This window comes from Malurus melanocephalus, unplaced genomic scaffold, assembly GCF_030028575.1.
Source record: "Malurus melanocephalus ecotype Western Australia unplaced genomic scaffold, MMel_1.1 scaffold_149, whole genome shotgun sequence".
Classification (NCBI taxonomy): domain Eukaryota; kingdom Metazoa; phylum Chordata; class Aves; order Passeriformes; family Maluridae; genus Malurus; species Malurus melanocephalus.
This window is the reverse complement of record NW_026623381.1, coordinates 988,150-1,007,305: the sequence shown is the minus strand read 5'-3', so window position 1 is coordinate 1,007,305 and position 19,156 is coordinate 988,150. Positions and strand designations below refer to the sequence as shown.

Sequence of the window (19,156 nt, the reverse complement as noted above, 5' to 3'; positions counted from 1 at the left end):
GACCGGGCCGCGCCACCGCTGGGGGACCGGCACACCGCCGCACCGCCCCGCCGGGGAACGCCGGCCCGCGCTTGGGTTCCGGGCTGAGGGGGAGCGGCTCCGCGGTTCCGGGCTGGGGGTCGCGGGGTGACACCMCACACACACGGCAGTGTCCCCATGGCCACACGGCCACCCCCGAGCCGCCCCTTGGCCCCTTGAACACTCTGGAGAAGCCTCGGGCATTGCGCAAGGGCGGCCGCGCTCCAGCTGCTGGTGCGGCCGCGGCCCCCCGCGCCCCCGCTGCGACCGCGTTTGCTCCCAGCGTGTTTGCTCAAAGGCTGTTTTTTCGCTCTTCCCTTCCGCTCCACGTGATGCCTTGGGCCGAAAACTCGCCCTGCTCGGCCGCGGGGTGCGCGGTTCGTCCAGGATGACCGTGGGTTTGGCGCTGCGGGCGTTCGTGATGCTCCCGCTGGGGCTGTGCTGGCCGCCGCTCCCTGAGGTGAGTGTGACCTCCAGAACAGCCCTTCCAGGAACGCTTCGGTGTTTCTAAGAAAAGTTAAAAAAATTTAAAAAAAAAAAAAGAAAAAGAAGAGACGACGCGATTCTAAGCCAAACTCCGTCCCGAGCTCACTAATCACGAAGATAAAGCTGTTTGCTCTTTATTCCGTGCTTAGCGCGGAATAAAGCCACGAGAAMTTGGCACTGGGACTTGCTGAGCTGTTTGCTGGCGTTCCTTCCAGGTTAGGTCCGGTGAAAGGGATAGTCTTGTATCCATTTGTTTTTCGTGAAAAAAAATGTAAAGCTCTTCTTCTTCTTGCAGAAATTCCTCGGCGCTTTGGATGCGGGAGATGTTTTCTCTTACTTTGGAACCAGCTCAGTGCCTGATGGTATGCAGGGCTCAGTCCTCCTTCGCTTTAGAACACATCTGTCACTTGATTTCTGATCCTGTGTGTTTGATAATGCTAAGAACATTATTAACAACCCCTGAACTGACAAGCATTTAGTGTTTCTGAGTCCCAGTGAGAGTGAGACAATCCTGGTTTCAGTGTGAAAGTGATTGAAGAGCTAGGTCAGAATTTCAAATCTGCTGAGGGAGATCTGGTCAATCTTCGTGCACATTTCTGTTGTAGTCCCCATTCTCAGTAGTGCTTTTTCTTCTACAAGATGAACAGATCTTCTGTATCTTCAAAGGTTTAGTCTAAGGCTAACTTTAAATGCTTGTTATTTTTTTTTTTTTAATAAATGCACAAAGAAATTTGTATTCCAGGTCTGGATTGATGATAGTTCAGAATAAAGATATGTTTTGAAGTCTCAGATTGCTAAAGGAAKGGTATTGTCTCCTTAAAGTTCACCTAGTGCTCATCCCAGCATCTTTTTCTGGATTGTGATAATTCCCACTCAGTAATACTTAACATCTGCAGGGGGATGAAACTGTTACAGCCTTTGTTAGATGAACTGTTCTCCTTATTGAGAGAGCAAAAGCACCAATAAATCAGGTGCCAGTTTCAGTTGTGTGTTTCAGATTATCCTCCCTTTGGAATACCCAAAAGCACAGAAATTCTCTGATTGTTGACCCCATGACCCACAGGTGTCATTTGGAGGGTATTTTTCCTGTGGAGATAGACCTTACATTGGGTTTTTGTGTATCATCATTTCTCATCACTCTTCCCCTTSTTCTGGTCTTGTTTCATTTCTTTCAGTGCCTGAGTTTGTTGTGGCTGAGCCAACTTGCCCTTGTAAAGAAGAACATTCTGGGCTGAGGTCCTGTCGTGTCCTGCATTGCTCCATCCAKGCCTGGGGCCAGCTCTACACCTTTGAATTTCTAGAGGACCATGCCCTCCTTTCCTCCTCCTTCGTGAGCAGCCARGTGGTGAACTCTTCCTTTGTTTTGCTGAAGAGATTCCCAGGGAACTGCTTTGCAGGTGGAAAGCCCCTGCAGCCTCCTGGGGCCACCAGCAGAGTCACCTACTGCRAGGGGCAGCTGGTGAGTAGGAGCTGAGAGGGCATTTGGAGGGTGGCAGCTTCATGCACCAAATGTGTGTGAATTATTCCATCCACTCAATAATTTTTTTCCATCTCCATGGGTAGCAAATGTCTTTGGAATAACTCAGAGGTGGAATTTTATCTGCTTTAGCAAGGAGTCGTGGCTGTGGGTGAGGAGAAGATCCACATCAGGCCAGTCAGGAGCAAAGATGTGGCTCTGCTGGAGGATCTTGGCCTCTCCAGACCCCACATCATCTTCAAAAGTGCTGCAAGAGAGGCACAGCCAGCAAGAGGTAACAGACATGGAGAGGGAGCCCTGTCTCCTGGTGGTGGGATTGCTTCCATGAGCTCAGAGGACAAAATTGTGTTTATAAATACATGAGTAGACCTGAAAACGTTTCTTAGCTTGCTGAAGTGTGACTGGTGTGGTTGGTGGGGGTGGTTTTTTTTGATGGCACAGGTGAGTTACTAAAGCTGCTGACAGGTGAAAGAAACCAACAGAAATGGGAAACCTGAGTGAGTCCATTCTTCCAGCTGTGTTATTCCAGCCTTTGGGAAAAGGGAGTGGATCTGTAGGACTTTTTGTGGTGTGTTTGAACCTCCCKGTGTCCCTTTGTGCTGTCCAGCAGGGTGGGCTCCTCCTCGCCTGCACAAGAGGGCCGAGGGAGCTGTCAAACATCTGGAGCTGATGGTGGTGGCAGGGCCAGATGTTTACTYGTACCACAAGGAGGACACGGAGCGCTACGTTCTGGCCAACCTGAACATCGTGAGTAGCTCYGTGTTGGGAGGCTGTGCCTGASTGGGGTCCAGGCTCTGTCYCAGGCAGGACCTCTGGGAGGGCACTCTCRGGGTGGTTGGGGTTATCTGTGCTTCCCTGGGCACAAAATTGCCCAAAATTCCCTTGTACMAGGAGCTGCATGAGTAAAAGAAGATCTCAGAAGATTTAAAACCCAAATAGAAAATGTAGCTCCTAATTTCATTACTAATATTGTAACTGAGATAAAGAGTTTTCTCACCCTGTTGCTTTCAGTAGGATTGAACTAAATCCACTGAATTAATCTTGCATTTTACATTTCAGTGTTTTATTTCTATTACAGAATTTTCATAAGTGTTTCCCTTTGTTTTTATTAAGAATTTGGTGTCATGTTTTCTGCGTGTGCGCTGCAGAAAAGTCTTCACTCTACCCTGTGAAACTTTTCATGCACATTCTTCTCTTGGCTTCAGAGTATGTGACAATTTAACCACTTCTTGTCTCTTGACAGATTTATTTGTAGTGCCTRTATTAATGTTGTAGTTACCTTTGTGGTGAGTGCAGGGAACAGGGAGWGGCAGTCTCCAAGGTCCTTTCTTCATGAAATCCTTTCTGTCTCTTTTCAGGGAGCAGARCTGCTCAGAGATGCCTCACTGGGGGCTCATTTCAGGGTTCACCTGATACAAATGCTGGTTTTGAGAGAACCAGAGGTAAGGARAGGACTGAGTCTGAGTGTTGTCCAGCCTCAAAGCTGTTTGGAATGTGCCAATGTGTGCCTTCCCTCCAGGCAGAGCTGAACATCACAACCAACATCACCTCCTCCCTCATCAGTGTGTGTGAGTGGAGCAAGAAGGTGAACCCCCAGAACGACTCTGACCCCCAGCAYGCTGACATTGTCCTCTACATCACCAGGTGCTGAAGCTCCCTGCCCTGGGAGGGACTGGGGACAGGGACTGGCAAATAGGATTAGGTCATTTTATTCAATTCTGCTTGTCTGAGGACATTTGGATTTTTTAATGTGCAATCATCATAAATTTTGAGCAGTTGCCATTTTTGGGACCTTATTGCTGCCATCTTGCCCCAGAGAACTCTTGTGTGTCAAAAGAAATGTTAGACAGCTGGCAAAGCTAGACCAGGARAGCTCAGATAAACTCAGCTGAATGTCTAGACCTGACTTTTTTAGCTGTGGGARTTCTTTGCTCTTTCCTCTCTCCGTCTCCCTTACTTTAGGTTTGACCTGGAGTTGCCTGATGGGAACAAGGAGCTTCGTGGAGTGACTCAGTTAGGGGGAGTGTGCTCCTCTTTCTGGAGCTGTGTKATTACCCAGGACACTGGCTTTGACCTTGGAGTCACCATAGCCCACGAGATTGGGCACAGGTAGGTTTTATTCAGGTAAAAACGAACCCCAGTTTAAGGAAAGAAGCAGAAGGATGGATCTCTTGACCTGACAGAGAGTTTCCAATGGATTATTCTAAACATTTTGGTCCTGGATTGTTTTGGAAAGAGTTTCTTGCATTTCTTGCATTCCTGTGTGYTCTGTGACAATTAGAAACTGCAAAGAGGAGAGAAAACCATTGTGACAACAGCAGAAGGAAATGCTGCAGAGGGAGCTCAGTCCTTGCTTAGGGAAAGAAAGTTCTGAGGGAACCCAGCCTCTGGGTTTCTTCTCCTCAGGGCTCTKTGCTGCTTCTGTTCCAGCCTTGGAATCGCCCACGATGGAGAGGGGAATCTGTGCAGCAGCAGTGGTTACATCATGGGCTCGGCAGGAAACCACAACAGCATCGACCTCACCTGGTCTCCCTGCAGTCGGGAGCAGTTCCTGGCCCTCGTCAGGTAAGGGAATGGTCAAGTTCTTCAATTCCCTGTGCTGGCAGCTTAGAACAGAAAAACTCAAATAATAAAAGAAAATAATTATAAAAGAATGAAGAGCAGTGAAAAGCTTGGTGTTTGTTTATTTTTTAGCACTTGTTGCTGAGGTTAAACCCAATTTCTGCTTTGTGTAGCTGGAAGTGGCTTTGGTGGGTGCCTGAGGTGCCTGGGCTGGGTTGGATTTCTCAGACACTAACTCAGGCTACACATTTTATTTACAACATCCGAGCATCCAGGCTCAGACAATCATTGCAGGACAGGAATGCACCAGGAATGGGATCGAACTCCAGCAGCAGGGAACTGAGAGCATCTCCAGGCAGCTGCTGCAGCTAAATCCATCCCAGCCCACAGCGAGCATGTGTTGTCTGGGAAAGCAGCAGCCAACTCCCAGAGTGAAACTCAGCCCAAGTTTGCAAACATGTCATTGTCCTCACTGCCCACAGCTGGGAAAGTGATATTCCTCATGTTTCTATCAGTACAGGCCAAACAAGCTGCTTGAATGACCTGCCGGACATGGACGGCAGCATCCCGGGATGGAAGCCTGGCTTGTACTACGGAGCAGATGAGCAATGTAAAATAGCCTTTGGCAGTGTGGCCACAGCTTGCACCTTTGCTGACAGCAATGTTGTAGGTAGAAAGTTATGTCTGTCTTGCTAAGGGCAGCAGGGAAATGTGCAGGAGCCAAAATTTGGGAAAAGGGGGCTGGTGACGTTTTTGTTCTGAAAGGATTGAAGTTGCTTTTCTGCCACGGATTTTTTGGCAAGGCTTTTGAAATATTTCCCTTGTCTCCATCACCTCCTTCCTCCACATAAATCTCCTGTAAGGTCTGCACAGTCAGGTGCTGCTGTGCACAGCTGGCCTGGCAGTGCTGGGTGCACCCACCCAGGGTCTTGCCTCGGGGATTTCTTGTTCACTGGGCTCCTCCAGCTTCCCTGCCACGGCTCSAATCCCTTTGTCTGGGAAACACAGCGTGTTTAATAGCTGCCATCTGGACATGTTTTGTTAACGAGGAAATGCTAAGGTGGGTGAAACTTTAATTGCTTCAGTTGATCATCTTGCAGYGTTACAGCTGGCAGTGATGCTCTTTTGACTTGCCCACATCCTTTTCTCAATAGCAGGAAAAATGAAAGAACTTTCATTGTTAGGTGGCTCTGAGAAAACCTGGGACGTGCACTATTTAAACTTTTGGGTCTGCTGTGTTGTTGAGCCTGACTCCCTGAACTCCCTGATTTTCCTGTCACACCAGGACATCTGTGAAGTTCTCTCATGCCATGTGCAACCAGCAGACAAATCCAGCTGTGCTCGGCTTCTCGTTCCTCTCCTGGATGGAACTGAGTGTGGGATCAATAAGGTAAGGAGGCTCCCACCATGAGTGGGTGTGGGGGCTGTGGATCTCRGACAGCAGAGCTTTGCCAGTGGCTGGGAGGTGCCTGACACTCAGACCTAAAGGCAGACACTCCACTCATGAACTGGCACCCTCTTGTCCTGATCTTGGTCCTTCCACCTTGTGTGTGTGCTGGAGTTGCTTTGCAGTTCTGAACCCTGATATCTGAGCTCTGCCTCTGCATGAAATGACCTACCTGCTCTTTGCTTTGACCCCAGGCTCATGTTAGACCCTAATTAGGAACASGATTCTCTTATGAGAAGGTGCCTCATTCATTTTGGTATTCTCTTTTACTGGCCTGGTTAGAGTGGGGACTCATGCCAGCCTCTCAGATCCCAGCCCTGCTGTGACACTGCTGCCAGTTGTGTGTGTTCTTGGTCCTAGTGGTGCTCCAAGGGGCAGTGCAGCTCTCTGGAGGAACTGAACCCCATGGCTGTGGTGCATGGGCACTGGTCTGCCTGGAGCCCCCTCTCTCCCTGTTCCCGCAGCTGCGGCGGCGGGGTCGTGGTGAGGCAGCGATTCTGCAACAACCCCAGGTGAGCCGTGGGGCCCTGGCTGTGTCCAGCTCCTGGGGCTGAGCCTTCCTCTTTGCTGGCACAAACCTGCCTCTGCTGAGGAATTCTGTCATTTCCAGRCCTGCTTTTGGGGGGCAGGAGTGCCACGGTGCCAGCGTGGAAGCAGAGATGTGCAACACACAGGTAATGGAGCCCAGCAACCTCTGAGCTTCTGTCTGAGCACTGATTAACCCCTGGAGGGTTGCTCTGGGATGGAAGTGTGCAGCCTCCATCTGTCTAACAGCAGGAGAGGTATTTGTGCCACTGAGGGCAGCAGGATTATTTAGCACTGTTTATTTAGTGCTATTTAATAGCACTGTTCACATATAATGAAGCAYTTTCTCTTTACCCCCATAGCAGGAGGGATGCTAAGAAAATAATGCTTACAATGATTTTTTTTTTTTTCAGAGGGACTGGTAGTATTGTTCCTGTTGTCCTTTTCTATTTATTTTGTATAAATAGCAAAGATCAGCTTCCAAGCACAACTCTTTGCATATCCTGCAGCCTCCCTTTAAAGTGCTTTTATTTCTTTGCAGTTTTTTAGGTGTTTTACTTAGCAGCCACTGCATTTTGCCTTTAGCTAGAGGGTTAAATGCTGCTTTAAAGTCACTTCCTTTCCTCACACACWCAATCTCTCTGGGATCCAGGCCTGTCTGATGACCCAGCAGGACTTCATGGCTGAACARTGTGCAGCAACAAATCTAAAGCCACTGTATCTTGATGTAGAAACGCCGTCCTTTTATACCTGGACCTCTGCTGTTGGCTTTGCCAAAGGTAAGGAATGTCTGACACCTCAGTTTGTGCAGAGAGCACTCATGGACCTGTCTGTTCTTTAAAGTTAAAAGGCTGTTTCACTGAGTATTTTAATTTTCAYATGAAACTGGGTATTTTCTGACAGATYACAGAATCCCRCAATGGTTTGGGTTGGAAGAGACCTTAAAAYTCATCTCATTCCACCCCCAGCCATGGGCAGGGACACCTTCCACTASAYCAGGTTGCTCTRAGCCCCGTCCARCCTGGCCTTGGACACTCCCAGGGATGGGARTCCACAACTTCTCTGGGTTTCTTCCCATTGCTTGCTGGGCAKCCACGTGCCTTCCTGAAAGAGTAACTCCTTCCTTGTGCCTGCCTGCTGCAGGGGACCTGCTCTGCAAGCACATGTGCAGGGCTGTGGGCAAGGAGTTCATGGTGAGCCGCGGGGACCATTTCCTGGATGGAACCAGGTGTGAGCAGGATGACAYGGAGCACCACGGGGATCTCCATCTCTGCATCATGGGGACATGCACAGTAAGTGACTGGGGAATCCAGGTGAACCCCTGACAGGTGATCTGCACCAAAGGAGCCAGGGGAAATCGTGCTAGGAAAGAACACAGTGTCCCAAACACCAGAGCGAGCTCTTCTCGGAAGAGAGTTTTGTTCTTGGGATGTTGGATGGAGTCCAAAAATCTGCTGCTCTGTCTGTGCATCCAATCCCAATGCCCTCTAGATAAGACATTCTGCTAATTATGCAGCAAACACACAGGGCTATTCATCCCTAATCCAAGAAGCAATTGCTTTCTGTGTTGGTGGAGGAGACATCATTAGCTGCGCAGTTTGCCTGCTGTAATTAGCCCCATAAAACGCTGACTGTCTCAGAGGAAAGTTACACCACTCGAATTACTGAGTCAGTGGCAACATGAGGAGCAAAACCTGGGAATCACAAATCGACAAATTGATCTTTGGACTGTTGCTGATCAAAACTGAAGTGTGACTTTTGGAGTTTTTCTCTGGACTGGACCTGAGGAAGGCATTCTTTTGYGATGACCTTGGATACGACTCCCCCGCGCCGTCTGCGCTTTGGGAACTGCTCTGTGCTGACCTGGGTGGATGTTTTCTGTTGTTTCTTTACATTCCCAGAATACTCTTTGTAAATTTGATGTTTTTCTCATTATCCTTGCACTCACCATGTTTTGTGAAGTGTTTCCCCCCGCGAACAGCAGAGGGTGTAGGCACAACCTGCTCTGATTTTGGCTGTTTTATTGGCAGCAGTGATAAATATGCATGTTATGGCAGCTTCCAAAGCCTGGGATCAGTGCCTCCAGCATAAATTCAGCAGTTGCACATGTTTTGCTGTTAAGCCTGCTGAGATCCTCCTGTAGCTTTGTGTAAATTAGTCTTGTTCGTGGGAATGGGGATAGAATCTCTCTTCTGAGCTCCATGGGACTGAAGGATGTGAGCTAGGTTTGGCTTTGGAGCCTGGGGAGCTAAAGATTCCTTCAGAACCTGCCATTCATGTTTASTGTTCTCCTGGGGKTTTTTTTTTYCCTCCCTCCTTCCCTCCAGAAGGAGTTCACAGAAGAGAGCACAGAGCTTTGGGTTTAGGTCACAGGAGAGATCTTTTTGGGCTGCTTCTTATAGGAAAGAAAATGTCACAGTTACTGAAAACTGTGCTCTCARCTAAGACCTCCCAGTGCCTGGCTTTGCACGCTGCTGTCCAGTGGTAGGTTTAGGTACAAAATTCATCTTTTTCTTCATTGTCTTCCTAAATCCAAATTACAAATGGAAAGACAGTTTCAGGAATTCAGGCAGCGTTGCTTTTGCTCGCTTGTTTTCTCAGAACAGGCCAGGCTGACAGACTCTCCCCTCTGCTCAGGCATTCGGGTGTGACGGCCAGATGGGCTCCAGGAAGGCCATGGATCCCTGCAAGGTCTGTGGGGGTGATAACTCCACGTGCACCAAAGTGAGTGGATCCTATACAGAAGGAAAAGCTCAAGGTGTGTAGCCCTCCCCCTCAGGCTCTGTTTMTGTGCAGTCAGTGTTCACAATCTTCTCTATGTGACTTCTTCCTTCTTCTCCTGCTTGGTTTTATTCTATGGAGGGTTTGGAGGTGGATTTTGGGTGGTCCAGTGMAGAGGGAGGTGGCTGTTGTGTAGGCAGAGTGCTTTCTTTGGTCTTAATTCTCTGGATATGGATCAGAAATGTAACTGTTTGGGAAGTCCAGCAAATTGTTGGGAGCTGGGGGTGATATCAGCTTGTAGAAWCCTAAATATCCTGAGCTGGAAAGGATTCATAGATCATTGGATCCAGCTGTACAGGACAGCTCCAAGGATCCCACCGTGTCCCTGAGTGTATTGTCTGTGCTTGCTGAGATGTTAAATTTGGGAACTGATCTGGCTCTTGCAGTGTCACCTASAGATATTAGCAGAGAACCTAAAAAGAGCAAAAGAAAGGTGAGAACAAGACCCAGAATCTGTTTCAGTTCTGTTTGCTGCATCACTGTCACCGTGTTCAAGGCAAGCAGTAGGGTCAATGTGAATTTAGGAGTGGAGCTGCAATCCCCAACCTTTCCAACAGATGTTCAGTGTTGGCAGGTGACCACACCTTCCTTCTTTCCATCCTTCCAGAGTATGTGACATTTCTGTCCTTGCCCTACAACACCACCTCGGTGCATGTTGCCAACAGGAGGCCTCTCTTCACACACCTGGGTGAGTGGGAGGAAAAGGAGAGGAGGGAATGCAGGCAGGGCTGAAATGAGCTCCTGCAAASAAAGAACTGGTGACCACATGGTGTCTCTTAACCTCGCTGCTCCTCTGGYTTCTCCAGCTGTGAAGGTGAAAGGAGAGTACGTGGTGGCTGGAAAAGGAAAAATCTCACAGAATGTCAGCTACCCRTCAGTTCTGGAGGACACCCAGATCAAATACCGAGTGTTTCTCACCAAGGACAACCTGCCCAGCCTGGAGGAAATCCATGTGGATGGGCCAACACAGGAAGAAATTGAAATTCAGGTAAATTAAAGCAGCCAGAAGTGGGCAGGTTTGTGTGGCTSTGCTGCAGAATCCAGGTGTGGAGGATTCAGATGTCCAAGGCCAGGGGAGATTCTGTTCACTGAAGATACTGTTTTTCTTGGGGATGGCTGGGGGTTGGCTGCCCACAGTCTTTCTGCAGGTCTGGGGATGATTGTGTGGGGAAAAACCACACTGAGTTAAACCTTCTGCTTGGTTTAATCTTTTTCAGTKCCCAGAATTCACAGGGTGAGTGCTCTGACTGCATCTGGCAGGAGCTGAGGCATTGCAGTGAGGGTTGGATGGAAAGAAAGGGGCACTGGCTTCTCCTTCCTCCATCCTAAGAAATAAATCCAAATTTTCTTGTGCATGACCACAGCTTTTCCTTCCCCAGGTCTACAGGAGGTACACAAAAGAATATGGCAATGCCACCAACCCAGATATCACCTTCAGCTACTTTGTCCCCAGGGAGAACCTGACCTATGTGTGGATTCCTCAGCAGGGACCATGTTCAGTGACCTGTGGGGAAGGTGAGGCAGCAGGACTCAGTCTTTACTTTTTGTGGAGACTTCTGGTTCAGTCTGAACTGAATTTAAAAGCAGATTGCTGCAAGTGATTGCTGCAGTTGCCAGTKTTAAACTGAACCAAAGAAAAAAGCCATGAAGCTTTTGAATTAAATTAGCAGATCAGCAAATGAGCTGAATCATCAAAATGATACTGAAAATGTTTGATCATGGAGAGGATTTTAAAACAGGTTTTAATTGAACTCTTGGTTTTAAGACTAAATAATTTTCTCAGATTTTTCAAAGTTCTAGAAGACTAAACATCAGAAGTCTGAGACCAAAGGGCTATCTGGTGTCTAACTAAAGCCTCAGAGCTAATTATGAAACTTCCTTCTTAGAATTCTATTCCTGTGCCATGGCTAATCCTTTCTGTCTCCCTAAAGGAATCATAATGCAGACTGTTACAGTTCTCTCTGATAGATGGTCTGACATCTTGTTTACCAGATAATTCAGATGACACTGTCAGGCCTCTCAAGGCTTCTGTGACAAGGATTTAGAAAATGCATTAATGAATATTTATGGAAGTCAATCTATACAACTAGTTATGCCTGGAGAGCTTTTCTCCAGCAAATCCCCCAGGTGAACTCATTGCTGAAACTCTGAAGTGAAGAACTCAAAATGCTCCAGAGCCTCCAGCTAATGCAGCCACAAACAGARAAAAATGAGAAACTAGGGACTTAAAATGACAGAAAGTTGAGAATCTGAGCTGAAATTGCACCTTGAGAGCTGAAAGTGATGCACTGGCCCTCTGTAGCAAGAGTCATTATTTGAAAACAAGGAGGGTAGTGCAAAGATGAGGTTATTGATTGATTCTGGACATTTGCTGCTCAGGGTTCTGCTGCCTGAGATTCAGGAATGCCTGGCTCTCCGTGGCCCATTCACTGAGAGGAGACTCCTTTTAGCTTTACTTGTAATTTCTTTGAGTTTGACTTCTCATCTGCTTTGCTTTTTAGGTTCATTATTGTTAAAAATCATCCTAATAGCTGTGGCTTATGAATATTTCATTTCTTGCCTGCTGCAGGCACTGGAAGTCTCCAGTTTCTCTCCCAGTACCTCTGGTCTGGTTTTGGCTGTTTTTTTGATGATCCCTTTGAGGAGGTTGGCACAAAGGCTGTATGATGATATTACCTGGTTACTTCTACACAATGGCATCTAAAACCAKCTCCCTCCTGGATCTTATTTGCTTCCCTCATCAGTCAGATCATTAGAAGTYATTTGTTCCAAATTATGATTGATACCCTTGTTCTTTCAACCAGCCAGTTTAGAGCAACCTTTCCATTTTGGCAGTGCATTATCAATCAAACTTCTCTTGGAAAGCCACTTTAAGACTCTGGAGGGAGGTTATATCACAAAGAAGGGGTTTGTGTGTTTTTTTCACAGGAAATCTGTAAAATTCCCACATTTTCATACACAGGTGATGGAGTGAAGCAGAATCACAGCATCTTCCTGCCATAACAGAGATGAGCTGTTAATTTTGGTCATAACTTCCATTCCTTTTCCTTTCATATCCCAGGGATGCAGCTGGTGGCTCACGTGTGCTTTGATCAGACCAAGAATGCAGTGACAGAGGATCAGTGGTGTGTGGAGCTGCCACAGCCCCTCCCAGAGCACAGGCCCTGTGCCATGGAGCCCTGCCTCTACAGGTTGGTGTTCTGGGAGCTCTGCTGGATTCCTGGTTCCCTTTTCTGTATCAGTCAATTCAGGCTCTGCATTTGTGTTGTGCAAGGTGGAAAAAAAAGCATGAAGTAGTTTCCTCCTAATTATAATGGTGTAGGAGATCCCAAACCATGTTCTGTGTTTCCTGGTCCCAGGAGGTAATTGAGATGTCAGCTGAAGGAGTGGCAAATATTCCTTCCAATATTTGATAGCAGTCTGTAAATGAGGATATTCTGAGGTCATAGCTAGAAGAAGGTATTTCTCACACCCTTTCCAAGATTGTGCCACAAAGRGAATCAACCCTTGTGTTAATTATTCTGGAAAGAGGATCGAAGGCCAAGCCTGCCCAGGCATTGCCCTCACAGACATTTTAGTGTTCAATCAAAGGTGATTACACTGTGAACTGTATCTCCTCAGCCTGGCYGCTTTTATCCTTGAAAGCTGTCAGTGAAAGGATTTAAATTGTCCTCTTGATCACATCCAGACAAGGCTTTTGAAACAGAGAGGCTGAATACTCTGCATGACCCATTTCTGCAATCAGTGGGCTGGGTGAGAAACCCCCCTGATCCAGGTGGAAGCAGAGTGATGGAATTGCCTCCCATTTAGGTGGAAGATGGCTCAGAGAGATGAATGCTCTGCAGTCTGTGGGACTGGAGTTGCCCAGCAGAACCTGAGCTGTGTGCAGTTCCGTGATGGACTGGAGACTGTGGTGGATGACAGCTTGTGCCCAGCAGAAGAAAAACCCCTCTCCCTTGTGCCATGTGTGGTCAACGTGTGCCCTTTGGGCTGGGACAAAGTGAGTTTGCTTATTTGAGGACCTTCACTGGGAGCTTTGCACTTTTATCCACCAGTTAAGAAGCACTGGAGGGTGCTTTACCTTTACCATTTCTCTGCCCAGCTGAAGGTTCATTTTGTTACTTTAGACAGCTCCATCCCCTTTATATTGTGCTGCTGGATTCCTCAGCTCATTGTGCTGTTTGCTCAGACAGCTGTTCTTTGCTCTTTCAAGGAGGAAGATGCACACTTGCCTCAGCCTCTGGAGTCACTTGGGCATATCCAGCTGGAAAATCAGACTGTGTTTGTGTGGAGCCCTGTAGCTGGGGAGTGTTCTGTCTCCTGTGGCAGAGGTGAGACCTTTCTGTGCTGCAGGGAAATGCTCTGTGGCTGCAGGTGTGAGAACCTCGGGCCCACCTGGTCTTTCCCCCTCTACAGCTCTAAGTTTAGCTGCAATCACAATTTTTTTAAAAAAGGCAAAGGGCCCTGGCTAAGACAGAATAATTTGGGGGTTGGTTTGGCTGCTCTGCTTCAGAGCTGGGGTGATGAGTGCAGCAGGAGTGCCATGGGCAGGGTTTGCTTGGTTTGCACACACAGGTGTGACTCTCGTAACTTCCTTTCCACCCTTGCATCCAAAGCAGGCAGTCAGATTGCTTCCCTTCCCAGGTCACACTCGGCTGCACTATGTTTGTGTGGCTTTTGACACCAGAGAAGAAACCCAGGAGGAAAACTGTCAGCCAGTGCCAAAGCCTGAGAGCAGGGTGGAAGTGTGTGAGCTCAACCCCTGTCCTCCAAGGTAAAACCAGCTGATATCCAGCTGCAAAAACTGTAGCACTGCTCCRTATCAGCAAATTCAGGGTCTTTCCTGGGCTGGTACATCTCAGACAGAAGCAAGTGTAGGCCTCAGAGTCAGAGTCCAGAGAAAAACAGAAAACCCCTCCATCCCTTGTTACTCTGGGGAAGCAGGAACAAATCCATAGCTGCAAAAGGTGGTGACACATGTGTCAGATGTCCAGTTCCCACTAGCATCAGGGAAARTAGGAAGAATTAAATACTCTCAGAATCTGGAATAGCTGCTTGAAAAAAGAAGGAAATGGATTRCACTTTCCTTACAATTTGTGGTGATCTTGCCCTGCCCTGTTTGCTGTGGGACTGGAAAGCTACTGCAACTTTTTTTACAGAAGGCCACTCCCAGGGCCCCTGGGTCTGATCCTGATCTGAGAGTTCAGTGCTGTGTGTTTTGGAGAGAGATAAGATTGTTCCTGCAGTTAAGCCTGTGTGTGACACCCTGGGGAGGGTGGTCATGGGTGCAGAGTGAGACTCAGTGTGGATTTGGAGTCTGTGTGCTCCTGGCAAAATGGGAATGCCCTCTGYATCCAACTCCAAACCTGCTCCAGGCTGCATTCCCAGCACCACAGACAGTGTGAGGCAGAGGGTGAGGAAGGAGGAAGGGTGAGGGAGCTGCAGTGCATTTCTGCAGTGACAGAGAGGGCGGGGATCCATCACTAACTCCCTTTCTCCCCTCCCTGCTCAGGTGGAAGGTGACCCCAGCTGGGCCCTGCTCCTCCAGCTGTGGGCTGGGCTTGGCWGTGCAGCTGGTCACCTGTGTGCAGATCCTGCAGGGCAGGGAGGTYTTGCAGGAGGAACATCTGTGCCCTGTGGCAGAGAAACCCCTCACCAGTGTCCCCTGYGTCATCCGAGCGTGCTCCTACGAGTGGAGCTTCAGCGAGTGGTCAGAGGTACCTGCTCCCTTCACATGCAGCAATCCCACAGCTCTTCCCTTCCCTGAAGGCTTCAGGGCAGAGATTCACCTTCTGCCTTGTCTCTTGGCTTCCCACAGAAATGCTAAACTGTTTCCAGGGATGTTTTCCATCCTTTCTGCTGCCCTGTGTTTARCAGCCGTAGGTTTGCTTCCCACCTTCCTCAGCTGAAGTTTTGGCTGCAGCTTAGGAATGGTTTTGGCATGTTTTCTCTTGGAATGCAGATATTTTGGGATTTTTTTTTGTTTTTTTTTAAGGAAGTGGTTCTGCAATTTAAATATATAGTTTGGAAGATGCTCTGGAAGGTGGGGCATCTTATGGGTGATGGAACGAGAGCACTGACAGGCCACATGGTGGAAAAGCATCAGTGAATTACCCCAAATCATGCTTGAGCCTATCAATGCATTTATTCCCAAATAYCACCTGGAATGCAGGGCTAAAGGCCTGTGGCTTTCTCCCTCTGCAGTGTTCAACCTCCTGTGGCAATGGCATTCAGTCCAGGCAGGATTTCTGCCTCAGCTCTCTGACCCACAAGCCTGTGAACCCGCTCTTCTGCCGGCGCTTCCCCAAGGCCATCGTGGTGCGTGGCTGCTCTGCAGGGCCCTGTCCTGAGCAGGAGGGGACACTGTCCCCWGGGGCWCAGCTGCAGCCAGTGACAGYRGCCACAGCCCTGACAAGAGCTGCAGACAGAGCCCCAGAGCACAGACGCAAGGAGCTGGATGTTCCTCTGTCTGCTGGACCCCAGGAGCCGACAGAGCCCGCTGCAGGTGAGGAGGGCACTGCCAAAAGGTGCCAACTGGGCTGGGGGGATCCTGCTGCCACACAGGGACAGGAGTGTGGGAGGGAATGCACCTGGTTGGGAGGAGAAATCTGCTGTTCCAGTGTGTCCATTTTACCTGAGCTAGGAACAACGACTCGCTTCCCAAAACCCTTCTGGCTTGGGGGTCTGTGGGACAGCAGCTCAAAGCTTCAGGRAGTGTTTGGGCAATAYTCTCAGGCACATGGTGGGATTCCTGGAGCASAACTGTGCAGGGCCAGGAGYTGAACTCCATGATCYTTGTGGRTCCCTTCCAACTCAGGAYATTCTGTGCTTCTGGGATTYTGGAAATCTGTGASYCCTCCTGTGCTTTCCCCAGATGTGACCTTGTCTGTTCATTGTGCCACGAAGCAATGGGGTTTGTTTTCCTGTAGCTCCTCCTGACTGTGTTTCTCACTTGTCTCTGCTGCCCAGGTGTGTGTGGAAACCTCTTTCTCAATTCCTCTGGGATCATCAACATGACAGGGGTGGAGAGCAGGGACTGCACGGTGGCCATCGGGCGTCCCCTGCACGAGGAGATCTCCGTGACCATCCTGGAGAGCTCCCTCAACTGCAGTGCAGGTACTGCCCAGGGATTTGGGATCCAGCCTGGTCCTTTGCCACCTCTTCTGGTGCCCTGCAAGCTCCTGGCTGCCTCAGAGCCTGTGTCATCTCTGATTTTTTTTTTTTTTTACTGGGTTTTTCTGTTCTACCACATTGTTGCCAGGTGGATCAAAATGAAGATGTTGCTTATCTTCCCCTCACACAACGGCTTCTTACCTGTTTTGCTGGTAGATGTGAGATGAAAGAAGTTTATGGGGTTTAAGAAGCTGCTTGTTTTGGCCTGTTACAAACCCTAACATACCCTCTGGCTGGAATCAGCATGGTTAGATTGGTTATCTGGGCTGTTCTCAGGGCAGATTTTGATAAKATAGAAACAAGACACAGAAATAACTCGATTCCAGGCCTGTGTGAGACAGACTGTGGCTTTTAATTCMAGTGAAAGTGTTTCTAGGCCCTGTGCTCATCCGTTCCAGGTGAGGTCCTGCTGTTTTCGGGGCGAATGATGTGGCGGACAGGCTGCAGGAAGCTCCCTCTGTCCCTGATAAATTCCAGAACCAACACACTGATTGTGAAACAGCGAGTTGTGCTGCCAGGAAACGGGGTCATTCTGCAGTACAACAGCAGAACTGCAACGAAAAAATATTACCAAGGTACTGCACTGGAAACTTTGCTGCTGCTTTAGTTTAAGGGTTCCATGGATGGTGGTTGCCTATGGAAATCTGTGGAAACCTTGCTTCATTTTTAGCAACCAACAAGCCCCTTCTTGAGGAGTGTTGGAGTCAGTATTAATTGTGGACTTACCGAAGGCAAACCCCCTGCAGGTGTTTGGGGGTTCCCAGATTGAAATCCTTAGAGAAAMTGTTCTGCCTGAGTTTAATTTAAATTATTCCGTTTCTTGGAGATGCTGCACACTTCTCTGAACCATTTTCTCTTCTCCCTTTGCCCTGTCAGACTGTGACCAGCAGCTGTTTGGCCCCCAGGGTGCAATAGTGAACCCTGTGCAGCTGCCTGATGGGAGGCAGGAGGTTGTGTGCCGCACCTTCATCACGGTGGCTCCGCGGCAGCGCATCGCGATCCGTGCCCTGAACGCTGACCTGGGCCCTGGGGACAACCACACACACTTCAACTACATCCTGGTGAGGGGCCAGGAGCCTCAGTGGGGTCATTTGGGTGGGAACAAACCCGTCCCCATTAGRGCTTCCCACCCTGATGCACAGTTCAGTCACAAATCAGGGACTCTGATCTCTGTTGTGTAAATGCAGATGGGAATGAGAACTGATATCTCCCCCTAATTTTGGGGGGTAGCTTTTCCCTGAGTGACCAGTTTGGAAGTCTCCAGTATTTTTCAGGTGTTTATTTCATTTGTGGCCTGCTGAGGTAAAATGGTTTGTTCCTTTTTCCTGCAGGTCCGAGATGTCAGCACCATGAGGACGGTGGTGTTCCATGGCAAGCAGCAATTCCTTTGGCAGTCAACAGGAAGCCAAGCTGAGATCGAATTCCATGAAAATGTGAAGGACCACAGAACCCATTTCTGGGCTGAATATCAAGCTATTGAGCCCAAATAAAGGGCCAGAGGCACGGCACTGAGAAAAGCCCAGTTAGCCACTGCTGCCTGCTCTCTGCTTGAGGGAGCACCTTTAATCTTCTTGCAACTGCTTCTTCATCTTTTGAGTAAGAACAGTATCTGCTGACTCCTTTGGGATCTCTGCACTGATAAAGGTCATGCAAAAGACATGTAACCCCCAAATATTTAGCAAATGTGCCTCACATGGATTTTCTGTCTGATTGGGTGGGTGTTAATGCAGCTTACATGTCTGCAGGTGATGACTTGGGCATTAAAGTGTCAGCGTTCTGCTTCTGTAATGTACTGGGACCTTTTAGGAGAGTCATTTAATTTTTCAGTGTCCCAGTACAAACCTCTGTACACCCCAAGTTATACTTTAGCCATTAAATTCACTGTCTTGCAGCATAAATGCCCCTCAAAGCTGGGGCACAGTGACATTCTGGAATGGTATAAAGGAGAGGTGTGTGTGGAGATGTGTGGGGAGGGCAGTGCCACAGGAGGACAGGTCACTCAAAGCTTGGATGTTTTCAGGAGCTGGGTGAGCTGAGCACTGCTGGGCAAGCCCTGGTGACAGCTGCCTTTAGGTGGGAGGACCAAATGACATCCTGAGGTCCCTCCCCAGCCACCCCTTCCATGGTTCTACCATTGTATATCTGCCAGTGATACCACTGCTTCTTCTCTACGAGGAAATAAAAGAATTCTGTCCCTTAATGCCAGGTCTGACTTACTCAGATAAGAACAGTAACTGTGCTGTTAAACTGCATCTTCATTTGACAGGAATTGTGGTTGAAGCTGCATGGACAAGCTCTAGCAGGAAGAGGGATTTTAGAGCAGTGGCAAATATTCACACGAGCTTCATGTGTTTTTTAGGTTGGGGGTTTTTTTTGGTTTTTTTTTTTTTTTTTTTTTTTAAATATTTTGAACATTGGACTGTGCTTTGGTCCAAAACTGTCATCCTCCTCAAAATCACAATATACTGCTTCAGGGGTCTTTTCTGCACCTGGAGCCTGGCTGGACACATCTGCACTTGCTCTTCATGCTGGATGCAATAAATGGTTCTGCCTGGGCAGTTTTAACCCTGCTTCTGCTTTCTCTCAGTTGGATTCTCTGACATCCTTTCACAACCACAAATATTCCCCTTAATTAATGGTTGTTTTTTTGMTGGTTAAACCTGGAGTTTTTTGCTTGCCAGCCTCCA

At 48.4% G+C, this 19,156-nt stretch overlaps 1 protein-coding gene across 2 annotated transcripts; it reads left to right on the top strand.

The window, feature by feature from the left end:
- The first annotated feature begins 114 nt into the window (after positions 1–114).
- On the top strand, positions 115–18,829 carry ADAMTS13 (ADAM metallopeptidase with thrombospondin type 1 motif 13). 2 transcript variants are annotated; one of them, XM_057371549.1, is made up of 29 exons: positions 115–478; positions 800–866; positions 1,680–1,963; positions 2,114–2,255; positions 2,592–2,728; positions 3,340–3,423; positions 3,501–3,625; positions 3,944–4,090; positions 4,412–4,546; positions 5,059–5,209; positions 5,829–5,933; positions 6,351–6,502; positions 6,601–6,664; positions 7,168–7,294; positions 7,659–7,807; positions 9,153–9,273; positions 9,904–9,984; positions 10,103–10,284; positions 10,676–10,811; positions 12,358–12,487; positions 13,107–13,296; positions 13,510–13,627; positions 13,941–14,070; positions 14,809–15,013; positions 15,501–15,801; positions 16,266–16,412; positions 16,868–17,044; positions 17,346–17,530; positions 17,801–18,829. In XM_057371549.1, the coding sequence occupies exons 1-29, from the start codon at positions 407–409 to the stop codon at positions 17,957–17,959; spliced, it is 4,203 nt and encodes a 1,400-aa protein (XP_057227532.1). In that variant the 5' UTR covers positions 115–406; the 3' UTR covers positions 17,960–18,829. The 2 variants fall into 2 exon arrangements, with proteins under 2 accessions (XP_057227532.1, XP_057227531.1); XM_057371548.1 differs by having other exon boundaries at positions 2,589–2,728.
- The last annotated feature ends 327 nt before the right edge of the window (positions 18,830–19,156 follow it).